General features: G+C 43.5%; 1 protein-coding gene across 1 annotated transcript in view; it reads left to right on the top strand.

Annotated features, from left to right (window-relative positions):
• The window catches only part of Pla2r1 (phospholipase A2 receptor 1), a 112,032-nt gene extending 96,734 nt beyond the window's left edge, over positions 1-15,298 (top strand). The window contains exons 21-30 of the mRNA XM_021639237.2: positions 2,347-2,464; positions 3,106-3,236; positions 3,668-3,812; positions 7,369-7,607; positions 8,292-8,460; positions 9,852-9,992; positions 10,957-11,073; positions 12,194-12,370; positions 14,209-14,241; positions 14,347-15,298. Of these exons, the coding sequence (XP_021494912.1) occupies positions 2,347-2,464; positions 3,106-3,236; positions 3,668-3,812; positions 7,369-7,607; positions 8,292-8,460; positions 9,852-9,992; positions 10,957-11,073; positions 12,194-12,370; positions 14,209-14,241; positions 14,347-14,561 (1,485 nt within the window). The 3' untranslated portion in view covers positions 14,562-15,298. The remainder of the gene's footprint in view (positions 1-2,346; positions 2,465-3,105; positions 3,237-3,667; positions 3,813-7,368; positions 7,608-8,291; positions 8,461-9,851; positions 9,993-10,956; positions 11,074-12,193; positions 12,371-14,208; positions 14,242-14,346) is intronic.
• Positions 15,299-26,766: the final 11,468 nt, after the last annotated feature.

The raw sequence follows: 26,766 nt of genomic DNA, 5'->3' as shown, positions 1-26,766 counted from the left end.
TCGAACTACGTACGACTAACTAAAAGTGTCCCCAGACTTCGCTGTAACATCCACAAGGGTAAAAACTGTGTCACATGAGAACTGCTGTGTTGAGTCTAGAATGCCTGAGAACGTCACTGCGTAATTGATTGCCGGGAGCTGTTTGTTCTGGAGAGTGCTGAGCCAGGGGCGGAAGGAGAGGAGGGTGCGAAGGACCCATTGCCTGCATCAGTTCAGGAGAGCACTGGGGTTGTCCCCAGAATGCTGCTCTCATTAAGGAAAGGAAGTGTGGGGTGATCTTAGTCTACCCCTGCTCATGTGGAGAAGCCCTGTGGGGGTGGGGAAGCACGTTCACAAGCCAGCTCAGTTAAAGTTAAATTTTCATAAACCAGTTATGAAGGAAAAGATGATGGACCCATTTCTGGGCATGCTAAGCTCAAGGTCATAGAGCACATAGTTTACAAGGTTAAGGACATTTCTGGGTATGTTCAGTTCAGTGTCACATAGACAGAGGACACAAACAATTGTTCAGTGTTGTAGTGAGAGAGACAAGTTTTCTCTATGTGCCTAATAGAAAGGGCCGGAGTGCCTCCATGGGCTTAGTAATCTTGGCTGGTTTTTTTTCTTTGTTTTCAAATCCATGTGTCATGTGGTTGTGTGTATAAGTTATTGCATGTGTGTAAGTGCACAGGAGTATATAGTTGCATGTACGCGTATCCATGTTCGTGTAGAGGCCCAAGGTTGACATTGGTTTTGGTCCTCAAATGCTCTTCACCTTATATACTGAGATAGAGTCTGGCTAGCTCTCCTATGAGCAAGCTTGCTCCAGAGATCTCCATCTCTACCTCCTGCTTGCTGGGATCACAAGTGGACAGCCTGGCTTTTTTCACCAGTTCTGGGCACTCAAATCCCCATCACCACACTTGTGTGAAAAGGGTTCTTCCACTGAACCTCTCAACAGCCCTATAACTGCCTTTCCTGTTTCAAAAAAAAAAAAAAAAAAGGTTTACATTGGAAAAAATTAAAAAAGGAAAGGCTACTTACGTGATATTTTAATGGAATAGTTCCGCTCAAAGGTTCCTGGCTCACTGAGTAGCTCAAAATTGGCAATCATTTCAGTCTCTTCTCTTAACTCATTGATGGTTTTTAGGGATTGCCCCTGGTGTGCTGCCAAAAAGACTAACCATCTCTGATTTTATGGGGTCATGCTGGCTGGGAGGAGGTTGACAGCAGACAGATTAGAAATTAGCAAATAAGAGAGAAGGACACCACTCCAAAGTAAGACAGGAGAGGTAGTGCTCTCTTATTGGAGTTTCTAGGTCAACTGTGGTTACTTTGAAATCCTCTCCGTGGCTCTGTGCTGGGATCAGACCCGCCGATGACTAGGGCTGGCCATGTTCATTGAGGAGGAAAATGAGTGTAAACAGAACTTGCCAGCGCTTTCTGGGTGGAATGATCCCTGCACAAAGTCTCGCGAGACTTCTGTGGAACCCACCCTGAAGTGTCCGAGCCTGGATCTTCTTTCTCCCTCTGGCTTACTCCGGCTGTTCCTGCCATGTTTGCATTTTACTGAGCAAGGTGGGCACGCTAGGCCAGCTGTACCGTCCTGATTCTCATCCCGTCTCACAGCAAGGAGCAGTCCTGGGCCCCACAGCATGGCTCAGCGGGTAAAAGCGCTTTCCATGCAAGCCTGGCAGTCTGGGTTCGATCCCCCGACCCCGCAGTGGAAGGAGAGAGGCGTCACACCCCTCAGCGCTGTCTCCTGACCTTCGTGTGTGTGACATGATCATACTTTTGTTGTTGTTGTTGTTAAAGTAGCCAATCTCTTTGTGAAAATCCAGCTCATATTTCTTTGTCCCATTTAGCATCGGTGGTGATGTTTGTTCCTCGGTAGTCATCTCCTTTGTTTTCCTTTCTTCCTCTCGTCTCCTTCCCTTGTGCTTTCTGTTACGTGGCTGGCTCCCAGCTTTTAGGGACCGTCAATGTGCTTTCCCCTCTCACTGCAGTGAGGAGGTCTGCTTATAGACACAGTCAAGCTATGCCACTCCTTTCTTAGACGAGGGCCCCTACTGTAAACCGTGCAAGCGAGCTGGTGACTGGCTGCTTCTCCACTGAGGGGAGGCTCTGCTCTGACATTCTGCATGACAAGCACACCCCTGCTTCGGCTCTGCCTCCTGAGCGTGAGACAAATCGCTCTTCGTCCCATGGCCCCCTCTCGCCTTGCTTAATGCCCGCAGAGCAGGCTAAGACAAATGAGTTCTCTGCCTAAGGAAACGGTCGTTTCCAAGGCTGACCTTCGGTGTCTTTGGGAAACGTAGAAGAGTGCAGGAATGAACCCCTCGTGTTGTGGTTGTGTTGTGTTCCCAGTGCTTCCTGGTGACGATTCCCAAAAACACCCACGAGCTGAAGACCTGGACGCGTGCTCAGGACTTCTGCGCTGCCAGGGGCGGGATGCTGGTCTCCGTGGAAAGTGAACTGGAGCAAGGTAGAGTCTGAGGGTTCAGCCAAGCCAAAGTGGCCGCCATAAATTCAAGTCTTAATCAAAACAGCACCCCCAGAATCAGCGCTTAAAACACTGCGTTGCAAAGACGCAGGAAATTTCAGGGTTTGTGCCATGGCATCTGTGGGAGTCAGCCGGCTGCCTAGACACTGCTGCCAGGTTTTGACTGGATTGGAGAGTAAGGACTTATTTGTGTGTGTTCTAAAACACACTAGAGTAATTTCTCAGCAGCATCTAGTACAGTTGCATGGTAAGCTTTTTAAAGATCATCTTGAGTTCACCTGTGTGCTTTAATTGGAAATTTAGGCAATTGTATACTTCTGCTTAAATATGGCACATTAATCCTCTTTTGCTTAAAAAAAAAAAGAGTAGTAAGTAAACACTGGAAACTGTTTTGCTAATGATCTGATGAAATCTCTGGTTATCTAGCTGACTTCAGTCAATTTAAACTGAAACCAAAATGAAAGACGCCATGTTACCTTAATAGGAACAAAGCAAGGGATTCCTACAGTTGATTCATAACGAAGCTTTGCTGTCATTTAAATATAATCATCTCTATGGACAGCACCTGATGGTGACCCAGGGCCTTGTATGGTATTACTAACTAAAGTGTTTCTATTTTCCAGCTTTCGTTACCATGCATCTCTTCGGCCAGACCACGAATGTGTGGATAGGGTTACAAAGTGATAATCATGAGAATTGGGTGAACGGGAAGCCTGTGGTGTATTCTAACTGGTCTCCGTCGGATATAATAAATGTGAGTTCTAGGAGTAATTGAGGGTGGAGTTTACTGGGGATTGAAACACAGCCTTGTACACTTTAACCATTGTGCTGTGTTCCAAGACCCTTAAGATTTATTTTAACAGGAGATGATATCTGAGACTTAGTGACTAAAATCTCTCTCTTTCTATATTTTGGAGCTATACATTTATATTAGTTCACTGATCTCGTGTTATATTTGTAATGATGTAACATTACAACAATTTCGTGAGTACCATAAACACAATTACTCATCATGATAATTGTTTATCTTAGAGGCTGTGAAGAAGTTCCGGATTGGTTTATTGGGTATAAATAAGAGAATAGTATTGTTTTGCTTTTAAAAATTATTCCCTAAATAAAAATTTTCAATATAACAATAATGTTATATGTTACTGTATATTTTATAACATATGCATTTCTTTAAAGATCCCAAGCTATAACATTACAGTTCAAAAGCGTGCTCCTCTCTGTGCCCTGATGTCAAGTAATCCTAATTTTCATTTCACTGGAAAATGGTATTTTGATGACTGTGGGAAAGAAGGTTATGGATTTGTTTGTGAAAAAATGCAAGGTAAGAAACAACCGGGACTTTGTTCCTTTTATTTCCCACCTTCCCTCCACACCTGCAGCTAACAGCGCGAGTTTCTTTCCCTGTGTTTAAGTGTATTTAGCCACGTGTCCCCCACTTCTCAGGACCGTGCCCTTCAGCTGTGTTCTAAGGACTGCAGAAGCCATCTGACAGATGACCAGGTTATACACCAACCCTAGAACCATTAAAAAGCTTTACTCCTCCGTTCTGGGATTCTCTGCCTGTAGTGGTCCATTTTCCCATACTCTAACAAAGTTAGCATTAACACAGAGGAAAGCACTTTCTCTTGGCTTGTGGTTCTGCTCCAAAGCCAACTCGATGGCCATCTCCCTGCCAGACTTCCAAGGTGGCACATTACATAGCGAGAGGCTGGAGTAAGTGTACTCTGTTCCCAGTTAAAGCCACCAAGATTCAGTCAGGGAACCCGTGTCCTTACCTCAGCCTAATCACCCTCTGAAGACCCTCTTCCAAACTTCATAGTCAGATTTTTTTCTAACTGCCTCATACTTTACCATGAGGACTACCTTCCAACATATCACGCTTTGCAAAGAACATTGACACTAGATCCAAGAATAAACTATTGTGGCTATTTTTACAAGTCACCCAGAATGTTGGAAAAGAATAAGAAACTAGACTTAGCGTATTCTTAGCTTATTTCTGTAACGCCTGCACATGGAAGGCTGAGACAAAAAAAAATAAAATAAAAATTAAAATTAAAATTTTACCAAGTTCAAGGCCAGCCTGAGACCCTGACTCAAAACAAGAACAGCAAATGCCATAAACCAATTCACACTCACTCCTTTTTTTTCCTGAAGCTCCAAAAATAGTGTTCATGGCTAAATATGACATGTAGTGTGTTTCTAAATCTATCTGGCAGACGAAACTCCCGAGTGATGTTCAGAGTATAATACCAAAGCCGTACGTGATAGCTTCCCTTCCCTGTAACGAAATACCTAAAATCAGCCTATAAATACCTAAAATCAGTTTATACTGGCATAATGATTTTAAAGGTTCTAGTCGATAATTGATTAGACCCATTGCTTTGGGGCTGGGGCAAAGCAGAAAATCATGGAGAGACGAGGGGGCAAAACAGAGCCACTCAACTCATGACTGGGAGGCAAGAAATATGAAAAGGAAGACTCCAGGCCCCCACAGTCCTGTTCAGTCATGCCCACAGTGACGTAAGACCTCCCAGCGGGCCTCACCTCCTAAGTGCTCCTCCATTGGCTCCAGTGGCTCTGGGGGCCACGCTTTGGATACCTGGGCCTTTGGAAGACATTTAAGATCCTAACTAAAGTGTCAAACTGTCACAAACCTCCAGTGGGATGCATGAGCAGTGTCATTGTCCTTGAGTGGCCTCGAATAATAAAAATAGTAAAGACACCTCTTGCTTTCACTCACTCCCTGCTACATACATGTCCCCGAGCCTGGCACCTTGCCTTGGGTTTATGAGCACTATGCCATAAAACCCTTAGGACCATGCCAGGAAATAGGTCAAAGTCTCCCCATTCTATACTTAAGGAACTTTAGTCTTTAAAAAGAAAAAAAAAAGTATTTCAGTTAAATATAGTGATTCTATTTCTGTAATGTTGACCTCTTTTCAAATTTACCAGCTGATTGCTTTCTTTGGCATTTGGGGATAAACAACATAGACACTCCTTGGGTGACATTGCAGGGCGAAGGGGGAGAGCACAGGCCTGAGGTCTGGCCACAGACGTGCCCACTCCACCTCTGTAAATACACTTCCGTAAAATGACTTATCTTCTATGAACCTTGATTTCAGTTTCTATAAAATGAGGTTAGAAACGACTTGATATGCATATACATAACTGAGTATAGTTTGTAGCATACGCTTAACAAATGATAGTTTTAAAAAATATTTCTGAAAAATATTATTAAACTTTGATTCTTGTTACAGTGAACACTCTATACTTTTCCATATAAGTATATGCTTGTATTAGGCTTAAGCCAAAAATTGTTAGGCTTTGAAAGAATAAAGAGATGTAAAGAAAGAAAGAAACAGAGGCCAGGGGAGGTTGCTCAGTAGGTGAAAGAATTTGCTGTACAAGTGTGAGGGCCTGAGTTTGAATCTCCAGGACCTATGAAAAAGCCTGGTGCCTGGTGTTAAGCCTCTGTGAACCCAGACTCCTTCAGGGAGATGGAGGACAGAGACAGGAGGATCCCACAAAGTTCATAGGCCAGCTAACCTGACAACTCAGCAGAAAAACAACAGAACAGCTCGACTCAAATAAAGAGAAGAACCGATGTTCATGTGTGTCTTCCAACCTGCACATGCATGCCATGCACACACAGGCTTGCATTCACATACAAATGCATGTACTTACGTCATGCACACACAGGCTTGCATTCACATACAAATGCATGTACTTACGTCATGCACACACAGGCTTGCATTCACATACAAATGCATGTACTTACGTCATGCACACACAGGCTTGCACTCACATACAAATGCATGTACTTACGCAGATGTATGGATTTCATGTAACTAACCATGAACTGGGAGCACAGACTGGCAAGCAGGCTCCAGCAAAGAACACACTGGTGACAAAGTGCAGTCCATCACTATTTAATTGGTAAACAGGCTCGTTTCACTTAGGTTTTACAACATGTGCTTTCTAAATCAAGGAACAAAGGCAATAGACAGCTTCCCAATTTGCCATTTTTTATTTGTGGAAAACATGACCAAAACAGGAGAGGGAAGAGAAGAACAACATTTATTAAGTGTTTGATGTGTCCTAGATGAAATAGAGTGTGTCCTTGTGGATACATGATGAATTCTACACACACTCCTTGAAGGAAGACCTTACCGGTTTCTTATAGACCTCAGATTTGAGCTTTAGGCAGCTTAGTTTTCTCAAGGTGTCTTAGCCAGGAATGGCTAAGTCCGTGCCTTCAGCCATTCTCATCTCAGCATTCCCCTTAATAAGTCCAAACCGCTTACTGGTTTTAATTTTTAGCCTAGCATGCAAGAGAGATTCAATTCACTCGAGATCAGATAGTGCAGAAATTTTTACTTTGTTTTCCTGTTTCAGTTTTTCTAAACTCCGGCTGTTCTGTGGATATAATATAACACAGAGAATTAAAAAAAAAAAAAAAGACAAATGCATATATACTAAAGAGAATGCACTTATAGATACACAGGGGGGGACGGAGAGAGGGAATATGTTAACTGGAAATGGTATGGCTTTTTAAACCTCAAAGCCAAAGCCCACTCCCAGTATCACACCTCCTCCAACAAGCCACGCCTCCTAATCCTTCTCAAACAGTCCACCAACCTGGGCCCAAACATTCAAATGTATGAGCCTTTGGAGGCCATTGTCATTCAAACCACCAAAGTGTCCCTGTTCCCTAGCACCGCTCACACACTTCCAAGTAGTGTCGTTGTTCTGAATTCATCACTTCTAGAAGAAAAACTGGTCAGTGTCGACGTTAGTGACAAAGATGTATGTTAAGTTTGACCTCCTCCTTTCTAGTCCAGACACTACAAGCAATTTTGTTCTTGTTCTCATTCTAGATACTCCTGAATACCATGTAAATGTGTCTGATATGTACTCAATCCCCAGTACATTAGAATATGGAAACAGAACATATAAGATAATTCGTGCTAACATGACTTGGTACGCAGCAGGAAGAATCTGCCTGATGTACAGAGCAGAGCTGGCCAGCATTCCAGACATATTTCACCAGTCCTTCCTCACGGTTGTACTCAGCAGGCTGGGGCATGCCCATTGGATTGGACTTTCCACCAAAGACGTAGGTGTTCTCTGCCCCTCCCATAGTCTTTGCAAAGTCTCTGTCTACTTCCTTAGTGAGACAACCACTGAAATCCACATGCAGAAGCAACTCTCAGACTCAGTAGTAAATGTAACATTTCAATAATTGGTCTATACAGAAACTACTGGTTTTTTGCTTGTTTGTTATTTGTTTTTGTTTTTGAGAAGACCAAGGCTACAAAACAAGAGTGTACATCTTTTTAGGACAAGCATGCACTTGCCTGATTTCTAAATATAATGCCCTCATGGGTCCTTTGGAAATTCTCAGGCATCCCTGAGGACTGACTCATTCATACAATGTAACTTATCTCAAACTCAAGTACCATGTTTGGGCAATTTGTTATATTTCCAGAAATTTCCGTGAAAAATGATTGCTGCTGAAAGCTCAGAGACTTTATTATTAATTAATTCACTACCCTTGAAATATAACGTGCAGAGTTCTAGTTGTGTGCTTTTGATTTTTGGTTTTGTCTTCTGTTTATTTTTTGCTTTTTAAAACAAGAGTACTACACACTTTCATTGCTGAAGAGAAAACCCTACTCCCTCCATCACCTGTGGTTCTGGAAAACAGTATCGAACTTGGAAGGAGTGGGTGCTCGGGTAGTCCTGGGTGAACCCAGCAGCAGCGTTGGCAACGAAGTGACAGTTCATATCCTCTCTGCAGAATGGTCTCAATTTCGACTGGTCAGATGGCACCAAATCCCCTCTCACCTATTGGAAAGATGAGGAGTCAGCCTTCCTTGGTGACTGTGTTTTTGCTGACACTAGTGGACGCTGGCATAGCACAGCCTGTGAGTCATTTCTGCAAGGAGCTATTTGTCAGGTACCCACTGGTAGGTACAATTCCATCCAACTCAAGGAATGCATCCTAGGTTGCTATTCTGTTCATGATTGTGCTCAGAAAGGAAAAAGAACATGAATAACAAGAAGTCTCGGCTCTTGGGAAGCCTACAGTCTGGTCTGTGGTGTAAGGACCATACCTGTCATGCCAGGCATGGCTAGACGATGAGCAAAGAGAGGGATTATCAAGAACAGGATGGACTGTGTTCTTCTGATACTGCCCTCCCCACTACCATCTGCAGTGTAGGAAATAATTTTTTTGTTGTTACATTTTAAAAATCATCCTGCCTATTTGGGGGAAGACAGAAGGCTTCTTGAAGGACATGGCAATGTATGCAGGTGGGAACTGAAGAATGGGCAGGAGTGATGGGCAACAACAGAGCATAGGGAAGCATGCAGAGGAGAGAAGCCTAGACGGACACGGAGATACAGGATGGGGGATACAGACGGCACCGCTGGTGTTGAGTTTGCCAGCATGGCAGGTTAGGATAAGAGGAGACAGGAAGTCACACTAGGAAGGTGTGCTCGACTTCATGGAGAATCTGAACTGATGGTTTGTTTAAGACGAGGCTGGTAGATTCTTAAGCAATGATTATCGTGGCGGTAGCTGATGCTGTTCAGACATTCGTTATACTCCCTACCCGATACATTGGATAACATCTTATTTACATGGAAGTCAGCTGGCCCAATCCCTTTACTAAGCATAAACCTTAACCAAGAGCGTTAAATAGACTCTTGGGAGTCCATGTGTCCACAGGCCAAGAACAGAGGCTCCGCCTTCTTACCCTCTGATGTGGTGTGTATCCTGTTTTTCCTAGCACTCTGCTTTGTTGCTCTGACAGTTCCCCCTCTGATCTCCTTTTAAATCGCTCATTTCATCAAACTGAGTTATTTACTTATAATCTAGATACTATTACAAGTAGCACACATACTTTGCATAATTGCAGATGAAAACAATTCTGGATTAAATATAAGCGATGTCTATATTCATGTATACACAAGTAAGGATTATAGAAATCTGTGACAGCCCTGCATAGGACAGGTGTTATACATTTAGGCATCCTTTTCCATTATCATTCAGCTACCACTTCCTCCATGAATTGCACCTTCCTGATGTCCTAAAGCTTTAAGATAACAGTACACGTCTTCACCAGGCTGCATTCAAAGTACCGTGGTAAAGCAGGCTTTTTATACACTCTTCATGTTTAAGTATTTCTAACAGAAATTCAAGAGCTTAACTCTAATCATCGACATCCACTCCAGCCTTTTGGGGTACTATCATGAAAATCTTAATGCGTGCATTGATTCTGGCCTTCCATGGAAAGTGAAATTAGGTTTATCTCGGCATCGCCAGCCCGAAATCACACCTGGTTTTTCTTCGTAGAGACAAAGGCATTTGAGCATCCAGTGCTGTGCTCAGAGACATCAGTTCCCTGGATAAAATTTAGAGGTAATTGCTACAGCTTTTCCACCATCCTGGACAGCAGGAGTTTTGAAGATGCTCATGAATTTTGCAAAAGAGAAGGTAATTCTTCTACGGTGTAAAATCGCTTTCACATACCCCCTGACATCTCCGTAAACAGTGTGTGTTCTCAGATGCCAACTACCCGGTAACTTTAGGAGCCACGAGAACTACTGAAAAAAATAAACACTATGGAATTTGCTTATTAGGGGGACAGATGTTTCAGGCAATTCAAGTTCCAGTGCAGACTTTGAAAACCCAAGATGGTGCCTCAGTGTCCAGCTTTCCCACAAAAATTCTTCCTTCTGAAGCAGTGTGCATTATGAATTTTTAGTGTTGTCTAAACCAGATCATTGCTGTTTTAACTTTCTAAATGAAAGCTTGTACATTTTTATATACACAGTTTTACCTTAGAAGTCTTAAATCACATTTTAGGGAGGGATAGTACACAGGCCTTTAATCTTGGTGCCCAGGGGGTGGAGAGAGTAAGGGCAACCTGGGCTATATAGTGAGTTCCAAGCCAACCAGGGCTACATAGTGAGACCTAGTTTTGTTTTGTTTTTAATCACTTTAAATTGTGTGTGTGTGAGAGAGAGAGACAGAGAGACAGAGACAGAGTTGATACCAGGTGTCTTCCTCAACCACTCCGTGTCTCAGACATGGTCTCTCACTGACCCAGGCCAGCAAGCCCCAGCACTGTCTCCCTAGCCCTCCACTTTTCCTGAGTCCTGAGGATTCACACCCGGGTCCTGGTGTTCATGCAGCAGGCATCTTACCAACTGAGCTGTATCCCCATTCTACTCAACCACTTTTTAACAGTAGAAAATGGAGTTTGGGGCTACGCTCAGCAGTAGAGCCCTGCCCAGCTTGGCAAGTGTTGGGTTCTAGCCCCAGCACCAGAAAGGAGGGAAAATGTATACCAAGTGATGAAATATCTATTTTTCAAAGCCAAGGTTTTGCAAATAGAGGCACAGAAACATTTGGAATTGTGTTTGCCTCGCTCACTGGCTGCTTGTCTCTCTTGCAGGGTCTGATCTTCTGGCGATCAGAGATGAGGCTGAGAATTCATTTCTCCTGGAAGAGCTTCTTGCTTACGGCTCTTCTGTCCAGATGGTGTGGCTGAATGCTCGATTTGACGGTAACAGTAAGTGATGGGGGTGCGGAGGAGGCACAAATTAATACGCCGTCACTGGAGCCTCGGGGAGCCACATGTTTGCTGTGAAAATGCAGTGTGAATCCTCCAGGAGCCCCTCCCAAACAAAGCAAAACAACGACTCAACCTCCATGACGACACTGAAGATGCTTGCTGCAGCTCTGTTCCCAGGCCGTCGTGGCAGAGCCAGACCACACTGACCTGAAAACAACCCACTTTCTTAAGCGCTGCAGAGCACCACCGAATCAGAGAGCTGTTTCCATGATAAGCTGTGCTTTTTGAATCCTCGTACGCTATTCGTAAACACCAGTGTGTGTGATTTCCTTTCTTTAGGTCACTGATATTATTGAGAAGCACTTGTAAAGAAAATTATTTTAATTGTCACGGAGAGAGTGTTATGTTGGCGTAGGAGGGCAGGTACAGAGCCCGTCCTCGAGAGGAGTAATTTTAATCCTGGGCGTTGAATTTCCAGCAGATGGTGTTAATCAAAAGCTAGCTGACCTGTAGTTCACTTTATTGTTAGCTTTAAATTATTTTCAGGCAATGCACCACAAACCACATACACCTTACTGACCATATATGGGTTGAGCTTTTTCATGGAATCACTTCCAGTATAATAATGACTTTAGGAAATGAGTCCCCTTGTTATGGTGTTGATATTAGAGATTTAAGGGGTTTTCTATACATTAACTAATTTTGTTTACTGTGTGGTGTATTTAACTGGTTAGAAATCTGTAGACTGTCTCAAAATTCTAACCAGGACATTAAGAAACAAGACATTTATATCTAAATGACACAGCTGCCCAGGAGCCAACTCTGATGAACACATACCTTTTTCTGTTTGCTTGCTTTTGTTTTTGTTTCTTCCAGACAAGGTTTCTTTGTGTAGCCTTTCCTGGAACTTGCTCTGTAGGCTAGACTCTCCTCAAACTCAGAGTTCTGCCTCCCAAATGCCTGGCTTGATCCATAGTTTTTTTGATGTTTTGTTCAAGAATATACTTATGGAATTGAATGTGTCTCCTTAAATGTGGGGCTGCTCTTATGGCTTATCCCAGTCTGACTGTGGTAATCATGCACGTGATTCGTAATAAGCCAGCAATCTTTTCCACAGATGAAACCTTGCGGTGGTTTGATGGAACACCCACAGATCCATCAAACTGGGGCATTCGGACACCAGACTTGGACCACCTCAAGAGCCGTCCATGTGTTGCCCTGAGGATCCCTGAAGGCGTATGGCAGTTTACCCCCTGTGAAGACAAGATGGGGTTCATATGTAAAATGGAGGCAGGTGTGTGAAGGGAGAGACAACGCCTTCATATTGACTCTTCCCTGCTTAATGCTGACCCGCCATGGTGACATTGAAAGAATTGTAAATGCAGATATTTGGAGGGTTTTTCAGATAGATTCTGGCACGAGTCAGAACATTTCAGCTCCTCTTTTCCTCTAATATGAAGGGGAAAAAAATTATTAGTCATACAAATGAAATCAAGACACGCAGTTTGCACCAAAAAGAGCTATGCTGTGCTGTGAGAATGTTTAGGGTCGTCATTTGGTGCATTTGTTGTGGTTAAGTAGGTGTAATTCTCTCCTGCGAGCATGTTCCACCAGGAAAGTCATATGTGACTAATCCTGAGAAATACAGTTTATAGTGATGGAAATTAGGTTTTGAAAGCTAAGAACATTCCAGACATTTGCAAACAACAGCCAAAGTTTCTAAGCTAGCCTAACATGAGAACCATAGGTGTTTACACTAATCCAGACAGTCCCTAGGTGCACATTTTAGCAAGAAGGAAGGCTCTTGTGCCTCTGAGCTGCTGGAGAATGCTTCAGAGAGAGGAGAGTCCTGGTTTTGAAGAAGGAGGGGAGTTTAGGAGCTGGACCAGAGAAGGGAAGATATTTTAGATCAAAGGATCAACATTGCTAAAAGCAGCCATGGCGAATGTGCTAAACTGAAGCAGAAGACATGGTGGGAGTAGAATTGGCCAGTGAGGCCGGATCCAGTGCTGTGCTAAAGAGCCAGGCTTCCTGGTGGAGCAAAGGATACACAGTGTGCCCAAGTAGTCACTGTCATTTAAGCACCAGGAGCAAATCGCAAACACCGTACACCCGTTTTAAAGCACTGTAGCTTTTCAAGGAGCTGTTCAAACATACCCAGCCTTTGGGGGAGAAAGTGCCTGTGCAACAGGCTGCACTGACAACCAGCTGTTTGTTTGTTTGTTTCTTTCTTTCTCTCTCTCTCTCTCTCTCTCTCTCTCTCTCCTTTCTCTTTTTCTTTCTAATGTAGCTTCTTGAGGTACAGTCTCGCTCTGCTGCCCAGCCTGTTCTGGAGCTCCCTCTGAAATCCAGACTGACCTCAGACTCCCAGCGATCCTCCTAGTCCCGCCTTGCAGGCGCCTCTACATCTACATCTGGGTCCTTCCTAGACCGAAAACTGCAGAACTTAGGCCCTGAGACAGTCTTCTCAAATGAGAAACGTTCCTACAGAAAAATATTTTTATTAAAACAGGGAGTCTGTCACTTTGGAATAGAGGGCCTGTGTATTCATTTCCCACTCCTGAGACCCACAGGTATGAATGGTGCTGACTGTACAGTTGTCACATACAGACAAGCAGGGACTCTCCATCAAATCCCAACAAAATGGTGACTTGCTGTAAGCAAGGACCATGACTACCGTATGTTTCTGTTGTGATAGTGTAAGACAAGATGGAAAACTTTTGGCTTTAGTAAATGGAAAGGAAGGAAGGAAGGAAGGAAGGAAGGAAGGAAGGAAGGAAGGAAGGAAGGAAAAGGGCCATGTGTTATGAACATCAATAATTTTCACTACAAATGGCTCATGAGCTGGCAATAACTAGTAAAGGCACTTGCTGCCAATCCTGGAACCCACATGGTAAAAGGAGCGATTCCCACAAGTTGTTATCAGACACACACACACACACACACAGACATAGACAATATATAAATGAATGAATAGCAGAGCTCCAGTCAAACATTACTCATAAAAACAGGCCACCAGACTTGCTGTATGAGCAATAGTTTGATTCCTTAAATAGTTAATTACTTAATATTTTAAGTAATGACATGACTTTGCTGAATTTAAAGAAATATTTGTTTATTATTTGATTTTAGATGTTCCAGCTGTAATGAATCATCCAGGGAAAGGTAGGTTTAAAAGAAGAAAGAATGCTAGATTTTTCTTAGAATTAGTAAGATGGACGGCAGGTATGTGACAGTATCTATTTTCTCTTTGTCTTTGTCTTTCTCCAGGACTGAGCCACAGCCTCGTTCCTCTCATAGTCACAGCGACGCTGGTAACATCCCTGGCCATTTTCATGCTTTCCTTCTGGATATACAAGCGGAACAGTGACTTCTTCCGGAGACTCACAGGGCCTAGGCGTCTTTACTATCCTACACTCAGCTTCAGCACGGCGCATCTAGAAGAAAACATTCTCATTTCTGATCTCGAGAAGAATAGCCAGTGATGGCGAGGCGAGGAATTTTCCAGCTATGAAGAACAAAGGAGGCCATGAAGGGAGCCCTGTCTGCATTTCCCCCTAACAAGATGCCATTGTAACATGAATTGTGCTCTGTTTTAATTATTCTTCAAGCACTGGTTCTGAATTTTAACCAAATCAGATTCAGTTTAATATACTCACTTCCTTTATTCACATTCCTTTTCAGAATGTGACCCATTCTGAAAAGGGGCATTGGTCATTATTTAAAAAACAACTATTAAAAAGACTCCTGCATTAAGAACTCTCAAGCCAGTCTCCCACGCATTCAGACACGTAAGCTCACCCAACACGTTAAAAGAGGAAGGGGAAGGCCCTCCCTCTGACTGCTTAGGAGAGGAAGGCGCTTCTGCAAATCAGTGTCTTGTTTGATTCTAACTCAGTTATTATAGCCTGGTTTGGGAGAGTCCTAAATTTTAACCTTCGGGATCTGGTCTCTCAATTAATACTCTAGATGACCTTAATTTTTATTAGGTCTGATTCTCAAGCTAAACAAGAGAAACATCACCTGCTCCTAAATATGAAGGTCTCGGCAGGTTGGCACTCTTAGGAACAACCATGCAGTTCAAAACGTGTCATCGACTGTCACTTGTTAAGCAATTGCCATGATTTAAAAGTATCTTTTTAGGTAAATTCAAAGGAACAGAGAGCTAATATTGTCAAAATTCATGGACCTTATTAAAAACGAAAGTAATAGAATATAATAACTTTTTGTTTTGTTTTGTTTTTTCAAGACAAGATTTCTCCGTGTAACAGTCCTGGCTGCCCTGGAACTCACTTTGTAGACCAGGCTGGCCTCGAACTCACAGAGATCTGCCAGTCTCTGCCTCCCAAGTGCTGGGATTAAAGACATATGCCACCGCCACTGGACAATATATAATAATCTTAACTGGGACTTACAGAATATATGTAATTTAAATGTAAAGAAAAAAAATGAAAATCTGGATTACGCTCCCATCAGAACCAAACTAGAGGGAACGTTGAGAAATAGGAAGTGAAGTGACTGCAGTGGTAATCCAGATAACGTTCGTCATGGGTTCACTTAGGTGTTTTAAAATAACTAGTTCCTACCATCTCATTTTCATGTGGGACTAGTTGGTGCCACTGGTTGGTTAATAAGAATTAAAAGTATGCTCTTTGGGGCTGGGAGGTCGCTCAGCTGATCAGGTGCCTGCTGTGCTATCATGAGAACCGGAGTTCAGCTCCCCAGCCCCTACAGAAAGGCCGGGTGCAGTGGTCACACCTGTAACCCCAGCTCTGGGATGGGGACGAGGGGGGGAGACCAGGTGAATCCCGGAAGCTCATTTACCAGCCAGCCTAGCCAAGGTGATGAATTTCAGGTCCAGTGACAAACTTTGTCTAACGGCGACCTCTGGCTTCTCCATACCCACACAGATGTATGTACAGGAACCCTCACACACACACACACACACACATACACACACACACACACGTTAAAAATTTAAAGTATGTTTTCTGTACAGTGGAAAGCCACAGCTTTGATATTCCTTCCTTTGATTTCCGACGGATAAAAGTGGTTCCATAATCAGTACTGAAAAGTTATTTATCACATAAGTGTTTACTGAATGTCATGTTAAGACATGTTCTGGTCTAGAGTCGGCCCCGGTGGGGTGAGCAAGCCAGGGAGGTCTCTATGCTCTCGACACTTTATCCCAGGAAAGCATTGTCCACACCGAAGACAGCAGGGGGCTATGGACATTAAGTACAGTGGGGAGGCGGGAGGCTTGCCTCAGAGTGCGTTTCAGCCAGCGTGCATCAACCGCCCTGGTGCTGGTGGCCACAAGGGGGAGCTCTGAGAGAAAGTATGTCCCCGCACACCAAACTGGGATCATTAACCAAACAACTGAAGACTAGAGTCCTTGGGGACTGGCAGAGTGCACAGAGCGCCCGGTCACAGCTCTTCGCTAATACTGTTGTGCAGCTCACGCACTGGGACACTCCCATTTTTTTCCCCTAAGTCTTAAGACTTCACTTAAAAGAAGAAAACATTATATTCTGTGGCAGTTGTATGGTTATGACTCAGAAGAATAATTGGCTTGAACTAACCAGATGGCATAAAAACTCAATTTAAAAATCTATCAAGCAAAATTAAAATTCCCTTCATTTCAGTGGATTTGATGAAGCTGTAATCAATTAACCTCCCAGTAAAAGCACACAGTCACACATAACAACCTGACGAAAGCATGTCATTGCAAACGCAGTTTTGCTGAAAGAGATGACATGGCTTGTCAGTGCTCTCTGTTTTGATATTTAGTATTAAACCTTATCTCTAGAGCCTGTCTCCATTAACAGTTTATGCACTCATTTCCATTGTGGGACCACTAAAAATTAAAATATGTATATATGCAATTTTTTTTTCCTGTGACTAACCTGAGTATCTTTCCAGACTCCCAAGATTTGAAAGTCTTGAATTTTTTTCTTAATAATATTTGAGTCCTTCCCATTATAACAGCTAATTTGTGATTCCTCTCACTGGACGCTCCACACTTGAATGATCTCTTTAGAAGAATGGTTTGGGGCTGGAGAGGTGGCTCAGCAGTTAAGAGCACCGGCTGCTCTTCCAGAAGTCCTGAGTTCATTTCCCAGCAAACACATGGTGGCTCACAACCATCTACTATGAGATCTGGTGCCTGCTTCTGGTGTGCAGGTGTGCAAAGCATTGTGTACATAAATAAATCTTTTAAAAAAAGTAGAAGAACGGTTAATGTTGAAGTCTCCTTACCTCTTTGAAATGGCCAAATTAATATCTGGTTAACTTCTAAATATCCAGGACAAACAACAGTCACAGGAGTGACATCTATAATTACCTTTACATTGTGGCTAGATCCATTTAAAGTCAGTCTTTAAGTGGTGAGCTGATACTGGAGTGGATTAGAAGTGGCAAATGAATCTGGACTGCTCGTCACGCCTCGCATTCATATATTAACTCACGTGAACGTTTTTCAGTTTGACACCTTCATGGCATCAGGTGTTACATGACCAACATAATTAACCTGTAGTGTACTGTTCATAATTTTAGGCATAGAAATAACAGCAAACATTCTAGAAAACTAAAGGGCTATGGACTTAGATGCTGATGGTTCTCTTAACCCCAGCATGGTTCTGAGGATCTTGGAGGGTGTTTTACAAGAGGGCATTGCATTTGTAATTTTGTCTTGCAATTCAACATACAATAACTAAAAACTCAGACTTATTAATTCCTCATGTTGTGAAGCACCGTCGCCATATGTGGTTTTACAGAATCGGCTAAAACATAAAAAAATAAATAAAAACAACTCAGGCTCAAAAAATACTGTAAGCATACTTGTAAACAAAGATGTAGAAAGTGTGTTTCATGTCCTGAGTCCATCTCATTATCGTTACTGCATTTTCACTGTTTTTAAAGAAGAGTCAACCAAAGGACCCAAACATGAAGTGCTGGGTCAAGGAGTGGAAATCTGCACACGTCTCTAATTCCCGATGATGAATTCTGACTGCAGAAGAGAATATCTCACTAACGCCATGAATCGGCCCCATGCACGCCGATGACCTCCGCTCAGCGTTAATTAACGCGGGCGCTTGCTTCTTGCAGAGCACTTTGCCGTAATTTAGAACAAATTAAGGGAAAAAAATCACTCAAGTGCTGTTTTTCTTCACACCATGAAGTGAGCGTGATGGGCCAAATTTAATGCATTTCAAATATTCTTATCCATTTCTTGTAATGGTGAACAGCAATACATACCGATATCTCTTTTTTTTTTAAAGTATCCCAGTCTGTGTTTTTTTTTTAATGTTTCCTATTAATAAACACTGAGTTTGAGAATTAGTGTCTTCTTCCGCTGTCCCCACTAAGTCTCTCATTTATACTGTATGCACTCTTGGATATTTTTAAATAGATGGCTCCTAAATTTAACATGACAAACAAAGAGCCATTTTTATTATTATCAGTTCCAAATGGTGGCTTGTGCCTTATGTGGAGCGTCTCTCCTTGAGTCACACACCTCATGAGGTCCTGTCCTCAGCGGCTGTGTGAACTTTAGCTGTTTTGTAGGGCAGGGCTTCGTGGGAGCTGAAAAGCTAAATCATGAACATGAATTAGCGCTCTTAATTAAGTAATCAATTAGTTAATGATTAGCCCTCGTCCCAGGAGACCTGTAACTTGCCAGGGGAGGCATGGAAAAACCAGGAAAGGTTCGTAGAAAGGAGGGTGGAGTCAGCAGGAAGTAAGCTCTGGATACAAGAGGCGCTGCTACGGGACCGGGGAGAAATGGTTGGCTACTGAGCAAGCCATGATACTGGCGGTGTTTACTCGCCGTCGGGAGTGCTTGAGCAAGATGGCGTACAGAGAAAGAAGATGGCATATCTGTGGTAAGTTAGCATTACGGTCTAATGATAACTGTGTCTGCTATCAAATCGAGTCTTATGGATGGCAGCCCCTGAACTTATCACATCGACACTACTCATATTGCAGTTGTGTCCTGACTCAGTTGGGACCTCAAAGAACATGCTTCTAAATCAGTTACAAAAAGGGGGTTGTGACAATTGATGGATACCCTCTTAGCTTACCAACGTATTTTCCATTAACACACACCCAGATGTATTCACCCAGCTTTTGGTGTAAGGACAGCAAGGCTCATTGTGCTATTTTTTTTTTTTTTTTTTGTAATTGGTCCAATCAGGTTTTGTCCGCAGTGGCCTGTTTTACTGTCACTAGCAGCTGAAAATTTGCTGAGGCCTCTGGACCAGTTTGAGTACACGTGTTAAACGCCTACAATTTTCCCCCATGTCTGAGATTCTCTTGCTCAGTAACAGAAAAGTTAGATGTTCACGTTTTTAAATCTTCGCGACGCAGTCAGTTTATTTTTATAAAGGAGCTCTCATTGCCCCATTTTTCATTGCAGGAGAAATCACGTGTAGTTTGCAGTACCTGGTACATCTGGTATACGTGGGTTGTGGTACATACAGAAGCTTTGGCTGACTGAATAGGCTAGTTAAATTGTTAGCTTCTGGGGCTCTTAGTGTGCGAGGCTTTACTCTAGATACCGGGAGGAGACTTGGCTTCAGGAATGAACTCTGAAATCTTCGCTGCTTCCGTCTGAACGTAAACAAGCCAGAGGACAGCGTCGAGCTACCTGTCCAGCTGGTTACTTGATGAAACACGTCTGAAGAGGGAAGCGCAGAAAACACTGACGCAGCAGACGCCACCTCGGAGGAAGCAAGCCCAGACAAGGCATCCTGAGCAGCCCTGGGCTCGGGGACCAGGGCTTCTGAAGGAAGGCTCCTTGTGGCGTTTCGGATTTCAGTTCTGTAAGGACGTCTTCCGGTGAAATGGATGATTTATCAGGCTATCTTTCCTTCTGCCACGAGCATAATGACTTCATTTGTTCTATTTTCTTGCTCATTAGAGTCCCTAGTTAGAATCTGATCCTCAGGATGGGTTTGCCTAATACTCAGAAAATGTGTTCTCACAGACTTTGATTCTTAGCGGCCTAGAAAAGTGATTATCTTTACAAAAACAACAACAAAAACTCACAAGGGCTCATGGTTGCAGTTAAATCTCCATGCAGCTTAAACAGAGGTTTTGGTTATGTAGATATTCTGGTCTTAAATGTCTGTCTGCGTGTGTGTGTGTGTGTGTGTGTGTGTGTAGAGGCTGGTGCACGGAGGCCAGGGCTCAATCTCAGCTGCTCCCCAGTAATTGTCTTATCTTGTCTTCTTTTCTTTTCTGACAGGCTCTCTCACTGGCCTGAACTTACCATGTGGTCTAGGCTGCCAGGCCAGAGAGAGCCCGAGATCGGCCTGTCTCCGCCTCCCCAGCTCTGGGATTACAAGAGCACACCACCACACTCTCCTGCTTATTTATCTTTATTTTTGCACAGGCTCCGGGGATTAAACTCAGGCCTTCAGGTTTGTTTGCAAGACCAACAAACACTTCAGCAGCTGAGCTATCGCCCCCTCCCCCCAGCTTTGGTCTTAGATTTCTAATTATCAGTCGGTACAGTTCATCATGATGTGGTCCTCAGCCTTGTGGATGGCTTTGTTGGAACTGTGCAGCTCTGGCACACCACTCTAGAAGACAGGTGTGGGCACTATCTCGCTGGAAAGGGGATCTAGTCCCCAGGAGCCTGCCCCAGTGCTGTGACTCCAGAGCAAGCATGCTCACTTAAGTGACACAGCGTTCACAACTTGGTTTTGTTGGTTACCTCAGTGGCTTAACTAGAATCAGCCAAGGTATTATTGTACTCCCTTTTCCTATCAAACAGTTCGTTTCTATGACAATCAGGAAGCAATCCCCGAGATCCATGGCAATCTTCAGGGTCCAGCCCATCTCCATCCTGTCTCTCTTCCCTGGGAAAGTAGCGAGGCTTCCCAAGGGTGACCAGTTCACATCTTAACCACATCATGACGGCATTTAAAAGATCACAAACCTGCGCCAAGCATCATTTTATAGATGAAAAAAAGTAAGACAGAGATAGTCTGTTTTGCAGCTGATGCACAGCTGATACGTAGCAAGACTGGAAATCCAAATACAATCGGTGGCTCCCAGTCCTCGGTTCTCCTCGGTTGCAAATGTTGCCTGCAGGTCAGGGCAACCAGAGCACAGGGCAAAAGGCTGAGGTCAGAGGGAGCCATGGGAGATGACCGGGAAATCAGAGAAGGACGAACAGTCATCTTACTTAAACACCCAGGGAGGCTAGACAGTTATTATGCTATGGAATTAAGCTATAGAATCCCAGGTGGCATTTGGAACAGGGCGGGGATGCCCAGGAAAGCTCTGAAATCGGGGAGTTAAGCAAGGAGGGGCAGGGATGAAGAACACGGAGGAGCCACAGAGAACAACTACAAAGAACTAGACTCAAAGTTACCCAGTTATTTTTTATTCCTAGTGAATCTTGTACGCGATGAAACTTTCTCTGAGGGTAGCTGGCACAGTAGTGAGATATGGCTGTTAATGTTTTGGTCTGTGCTCCTAGAATCTGCTATGTCCCAATAAAGGCAGGTGAGCTACAGTCCCTTCTGACTACAGATGCAAGATTTTAGCTCTGAAAGTTACACAACCCCAGGAAACAGAAGTTTAAGGGAGTTCTTTTTACTTGCAGAGAGTGGAAATTGGAAAAGAGCAACTAGAAAGCAAGTTTGATTTTAATCGGTCACATTTATAACAAATATGAATGGTGATTATTTTAGCATTTTTTTTAGTATTTTAATTTGTCCTTCCTAGCCTTGTGTGAGCTGTTTTTCTTCCAGTCTGCACAGCAGCTTTCCACACCCTACTGTTGTCATGGAGTACTTGCATAGAAAGACTCCATTAGCGCTGAATAAGTCAAATGGAGTCTTTATTAAAGGCCAGTGGGACTGTTCCAAGCAGATAAGCAGGAAGGAGACTTGACCTCCAGTTGGTTTGAGTTTTTAATGTCAAAACACAGTTGTGACATACACAGAAAGGTAATTCTGGACATCTACAACCAGCAGGCATGTTTACAGAAGTGGAGAGATAAAAGTTAAATGGTCAGGTGGTTAACCTTTTGCTCAGCGTCACCTTGTAGAGAAACATAGGGCAGGTCCACAGATCAGCTTACCTTGGGAATTTATGGCTGCTCTAGGTGACCAGAGACCAGTTTCACCCAGGATAGTTTTCCACTGAAAGTATTCTCAGGAACACTTTCATGAGGCGGCATAGCCATAGTTCAATAGCCTACTATCCTATGAGCCTCAGCCATCTCGCTTAGATGTCTTTGTCCTGAAGGTTTAGGTAGATCGAGCTCAGTGGAGACTAGGAAAGAAGACTCAACCATGATCCAGGGTGGCAGAGCTGGGGCTGTGGAATTTGTGACTCCCTCCTCACTCTCTGCAGCCCTGTGGAAGCCATCTTCTTTCCCTGGGCCTTCTGCCTGTCATTTGTCTCTCCACAGTTGCAAAGCTACAGGATTTCCAGGCCCATGTTCATCCCATCTTCAGGCCTGGGATGGGGAAAGTTCCCCATTGCCCGGAGATGGAGCTGAACTTTAATCTCATACCTTCATTATTCAATTACCACTCCCCAGGAGCAAGCTTCTCCTGCGGAGTCCTAAAGACAAGCATGGACCCCACTTTGGATATTGGAATGCTTACTGTTTAGGAGTTTGGATTCTCTGGGAGGGTGTTTCATTTTTTTGTGTGAAGCTTTTCCAACACAACATAAAATTCCAATTAAACACATGTTCAGCCCTACCGGACTCTAAATGCAAGCATGGCAAATCATGCCCCAGTAAAGCATTTTTGAACTGAAATAAGAGTGGACACTGTCGAGGGAGGAAAAGGTTATTATCAACTCAAACTGTTAAATTATACTTTCATGACCGAACACAACTGTAATCCATATTATTATTTTAAATTACACTATAAAACTCGGTCATTTATCGCCTTTCCAAAACTGAGTGATAATATATTACCAAATTACCAAGGGTCCTTTAATAAAGCTCTTGAATTTGATTTATGCTGCGTGATGTAGCTTATCCTTGAGAAAAAGCCACTAAAAGGTATCCTTAGTCTTAAACCTAGTGACATAAAATCTCCCTCTAATCAGCTGCCAAAAAGCTTCCGCTTCGCTGCTTTGTTGATACTGGTGTCAGCAGGACGTTAAAGCTTCAAGCTTTTTATGTTTGATCAAATACCAACATTACACTGAAGCAAAAGAATCAATTCAGAGTAAGGCTTCCAAAAACCCCTATAGGCCTCCCTCTTCCTTCCTCCCCCCACCAAAAAGGTCACTTGAATCAGAGTTTGGTAACAAAAGATTCTGTGAGTGTTGGATATAAACAGAATGGCTGGAAAACCAAAGGAGGGACAGCACAGAACTGGACGATTCTGATTCAGTGTGATGAACCTGGTGCTGGGAAACAGGAGGGCGACCTGGAGTTTACTTCATCTTCTAATGTGAAGAGGAGCATCGGAGGGGCCGGGAGTCTGTCCCAAGCTCTCAGCTAGTGCTTGGGGCTGCTGGAATTATTGCCAATCAATCACTTCACACACCGTAGGCCTGTCCCGGAGGAAACCCCTCAACAAAATTGTAAGACACATCCAATTTCAGAGGAAAAAAAAAATCATTTTCTCACTCAACATCAATTTTTTTCCCCACTGTATTCTAAACCTTTCTGAGCCTTTTAAAAGAGAGTTTTTTATGACGCTGCCAGATCCACAAAAACACTCAAAGGAACAGACTGACTTTTCGGTGTCTCAGAAATCAACAGGAAGATGTCAACAATAAAAAACAAAAACTAATGCTCTTGGGAGGTTATTTACACACAAGAACCGAAAGTACTTAGACTACTGTTGATGCAGTTGGTGTAAGTGCTGACTTCGATAATCTTTTTCACATGGTTCTCGTTCATCTTTAAATACACACAAGCACACCCAAATGCAGCATTACCTTCCCCCCAGGAAGGACACTGCTGGACCTTGGAAATGCCTACCCCCACCACTATGTCACCGATGAGACCTGTCAGCCCCTAAAGATTATCTGATGGGTCTTTTTCTAGCAAAATGATCAGGAAAATAAATATTACCTGTTACTTCAAGACGAGAGAAGCTGGAAAAAAAATCATCGCTAACATAAAGAAGCAGGTGGGAATTGGGAAAGGGGGCAGATCTATAAGAGGGGTCCTCTTTAGTTTGTTTGAAAATGAAATTGAAGAAACACATTTGTTTTCTTACTGCCCGACTTCTGACCATCATAAATCTTTCGAGCCATGTGTGGCATCAGAATGAGACATGAGAGGAAATGACATTATAATTAAATGTTATTCTTACTGAATTAAAAACCTACAAATTTCCCTCTTAGGATTTGGGAACAGACTTTCCTGTCATCAAAGAACCCCTCTCCATGTTTGTACCTCATACTTGGTGTTTTGCTTTGTTTTTCTGTTAACCAAAAGTCAAAGAAAACTCTTGTTTCGGACTGATGATTTTCCCTTGTCAATAGTTGACAAAGCTTAAAATCTGAAGTACAAAACACTCAGCAATAAATATCTTTCTCCCTTTAAAGAGTCTAGATAGTTCATGATATAGAAGTTCGTTTTTATAAAGCTTTGGAGCCGGTTGTAGTTGCTATCTGACATGACAGGAGAGGGGTGGGCTGTGACCTACTATCTCCAAGCACTTTCCACTTCCCAGGATGACTTGTGGCTCAAGAGTACTCATGACCTAGGACCCACAAGCAAGATGTCCACTCTTGAAACCTCAATCCAGAAGTGAACAACACTGGAGGGTAAAGAAATCATCTCCAGAGATACACAAATGTCACTCTATAGGACAACATTTTGGCTAATGTGATAAAGATGTTAAGGTAGAACATTATCCTGTTAGACTCTAGGTAGTGGGTAGAGGGACGTTTGAGGACAGAGGATGACAAAGCAACATAAAGGCAGAATAAAGAGGCTTTATTCATGTGGTATTGGAGGGTTCTAGAAATGTAGCCATCAGCAAAGGAAAGCCAGTGGTCACCTGAAGCTAGACCAAAAGGGATGGATTCTCTCCTAGTGTCCTGCCAAAGCCTTGATTTCAGCCCAATGAACTCTGATCTTGGTATCTGTGGTCTCCAGAACTAAGAAAGAATGCACTGTAGATGTTTTCAGCCACAGTGTTCGTGGCCATTTGTTACACACTGATAATTAATACCACCCCAAAGAAGTTGGCCCTGCACAGAATCCAGTCATTAAGGGAGTTGGAGGGCACCAGACTTTCACAAGCTGAGAAGCTGGGATTGCAGGACGGCCGTCTTCTAGTCACGGTCAGCTGTAGCCCCCGCCCACAGGGTGTGACTGTGGAGTATGTTGGGTAATTTGTGCCTTGCTGTACAGAGCAGTCTACAGCTCTCAACAACCCTGTGAGCTGTCTAATATACTTGTACACATTCCTTTTCTGTCGGAACTAGAGTGGGCGCCTCTTTTGTGCAACCCAAAGCTGTGGTCACGCGGTTCTGCTGGCATCATCTTGGACAGATTGGACCATCCTCACATGCAGCAGATCCCAGGGGCAGCATTCTTTCTCCTGTAAGTTCATCTGTGGGAGATGCAGCTGAACTGAGATGTACGAGTAACCGGGGAGTAGAGCTCGAAAGGGGAGATATTGGGAGCATATCCAATTTAATTAGAATAAACTCTCCATCGCTGTATCAAACCGTCAAAGTCAATCTCTGTTTGTGGAGAGACAAAATGAATCCTTGAAAAATCAGAGCATATCGTATGTGAGTAAAGATCCTGCCTGGTGACTGGCGATGGTGGTGCACACCTACGTTAACAGCACTCAGGAAGCAGAGGCAGGAAGCTTGCTGCAAAACTGAGGTCTTGCTCACCGACCAGCAAAGGGGTCACGACCCACAGGTTGAGAACCACTGCCCTAGGCCTTTGCTATTCCATGTGACACTTGGAGAACGTGTGAGGAAGACTCTCAGGCCGTCTCAGACCTCTCAGACTATCACTGAGAATGACTGAGCCGGAGTCTGCCTTTCAGCAAAGTGGCCATGTAATCCTGGTGCGTGCTGACGGTGGAGCAGCCCTTTCCCGGGGGATGACATAGACCTCATAGAGGAAATGGCACCCTAGTTGTTACTTGGATTTAACTAGAGAGAAAGGCACTCCAGATAAAGAAAATCTCTGGGGAGGAGGTATGAAGGTGGGGAAGCATGGGCCGCCACAAGGGATCATGCAATGGTTTTTAACCCCTACACGTTGGAAAAGTGAGTAGGAGGTAAGTTAGAATGGAACTGTGAATGGTCAACTGGGAGAGTTTCCACACTAACCCAGGGGCGCTGGAGCGACAGGAAAGGGTAGGTGAGATGGTATGTACTCTAAGCAAATGTGTCAAGTTGATTCAGGAAACAGCTAGACATAGAAGACATAGGGCAGTTGTTCAGACAAGAACAAAGTAGGAGGAAAAGGAAGTGTATGAGTTGCAGGGCAGGAAAAATAAACAGAACACAGGACCATTCATTTGGCCAAGGATGTAAGGGATGGAAGAGATTGAAGTTTTATATTAAGAGCGTCCTGGCAGGAAGAGAGAGAATGGTTATCAGAATAAAAGTTAATGAGCCTGGGTCAGTCCTGCTAAATTTGATGTCAAAATGTCATCCAGGGGATGGACACTTGATAATGGGAGATTAAACCAGTCCCCAGGAGGGAAAGGGGAGCCAGAAAAA

This window comes from Meriones unguiculatus, chromosome 8, assembly GCF_030254825.1.
Source record: "Meriones unguiculatus strain TT.TT164.6M chromosome 8, Bangor_MerUng_6.1, whole genome shotgun sequence".
Lineage (NCBI taxonomy): Eukaryota > Metazoa > Chordata > Mammalia > Rodentia > Muridae > Meriones > Meriones unguiculatus.
The sequence above is the reverse complement of the archived record's forward strand: the minus strand, read 5'-3'. Positions and strand labels throughout refer to the sequence as shown.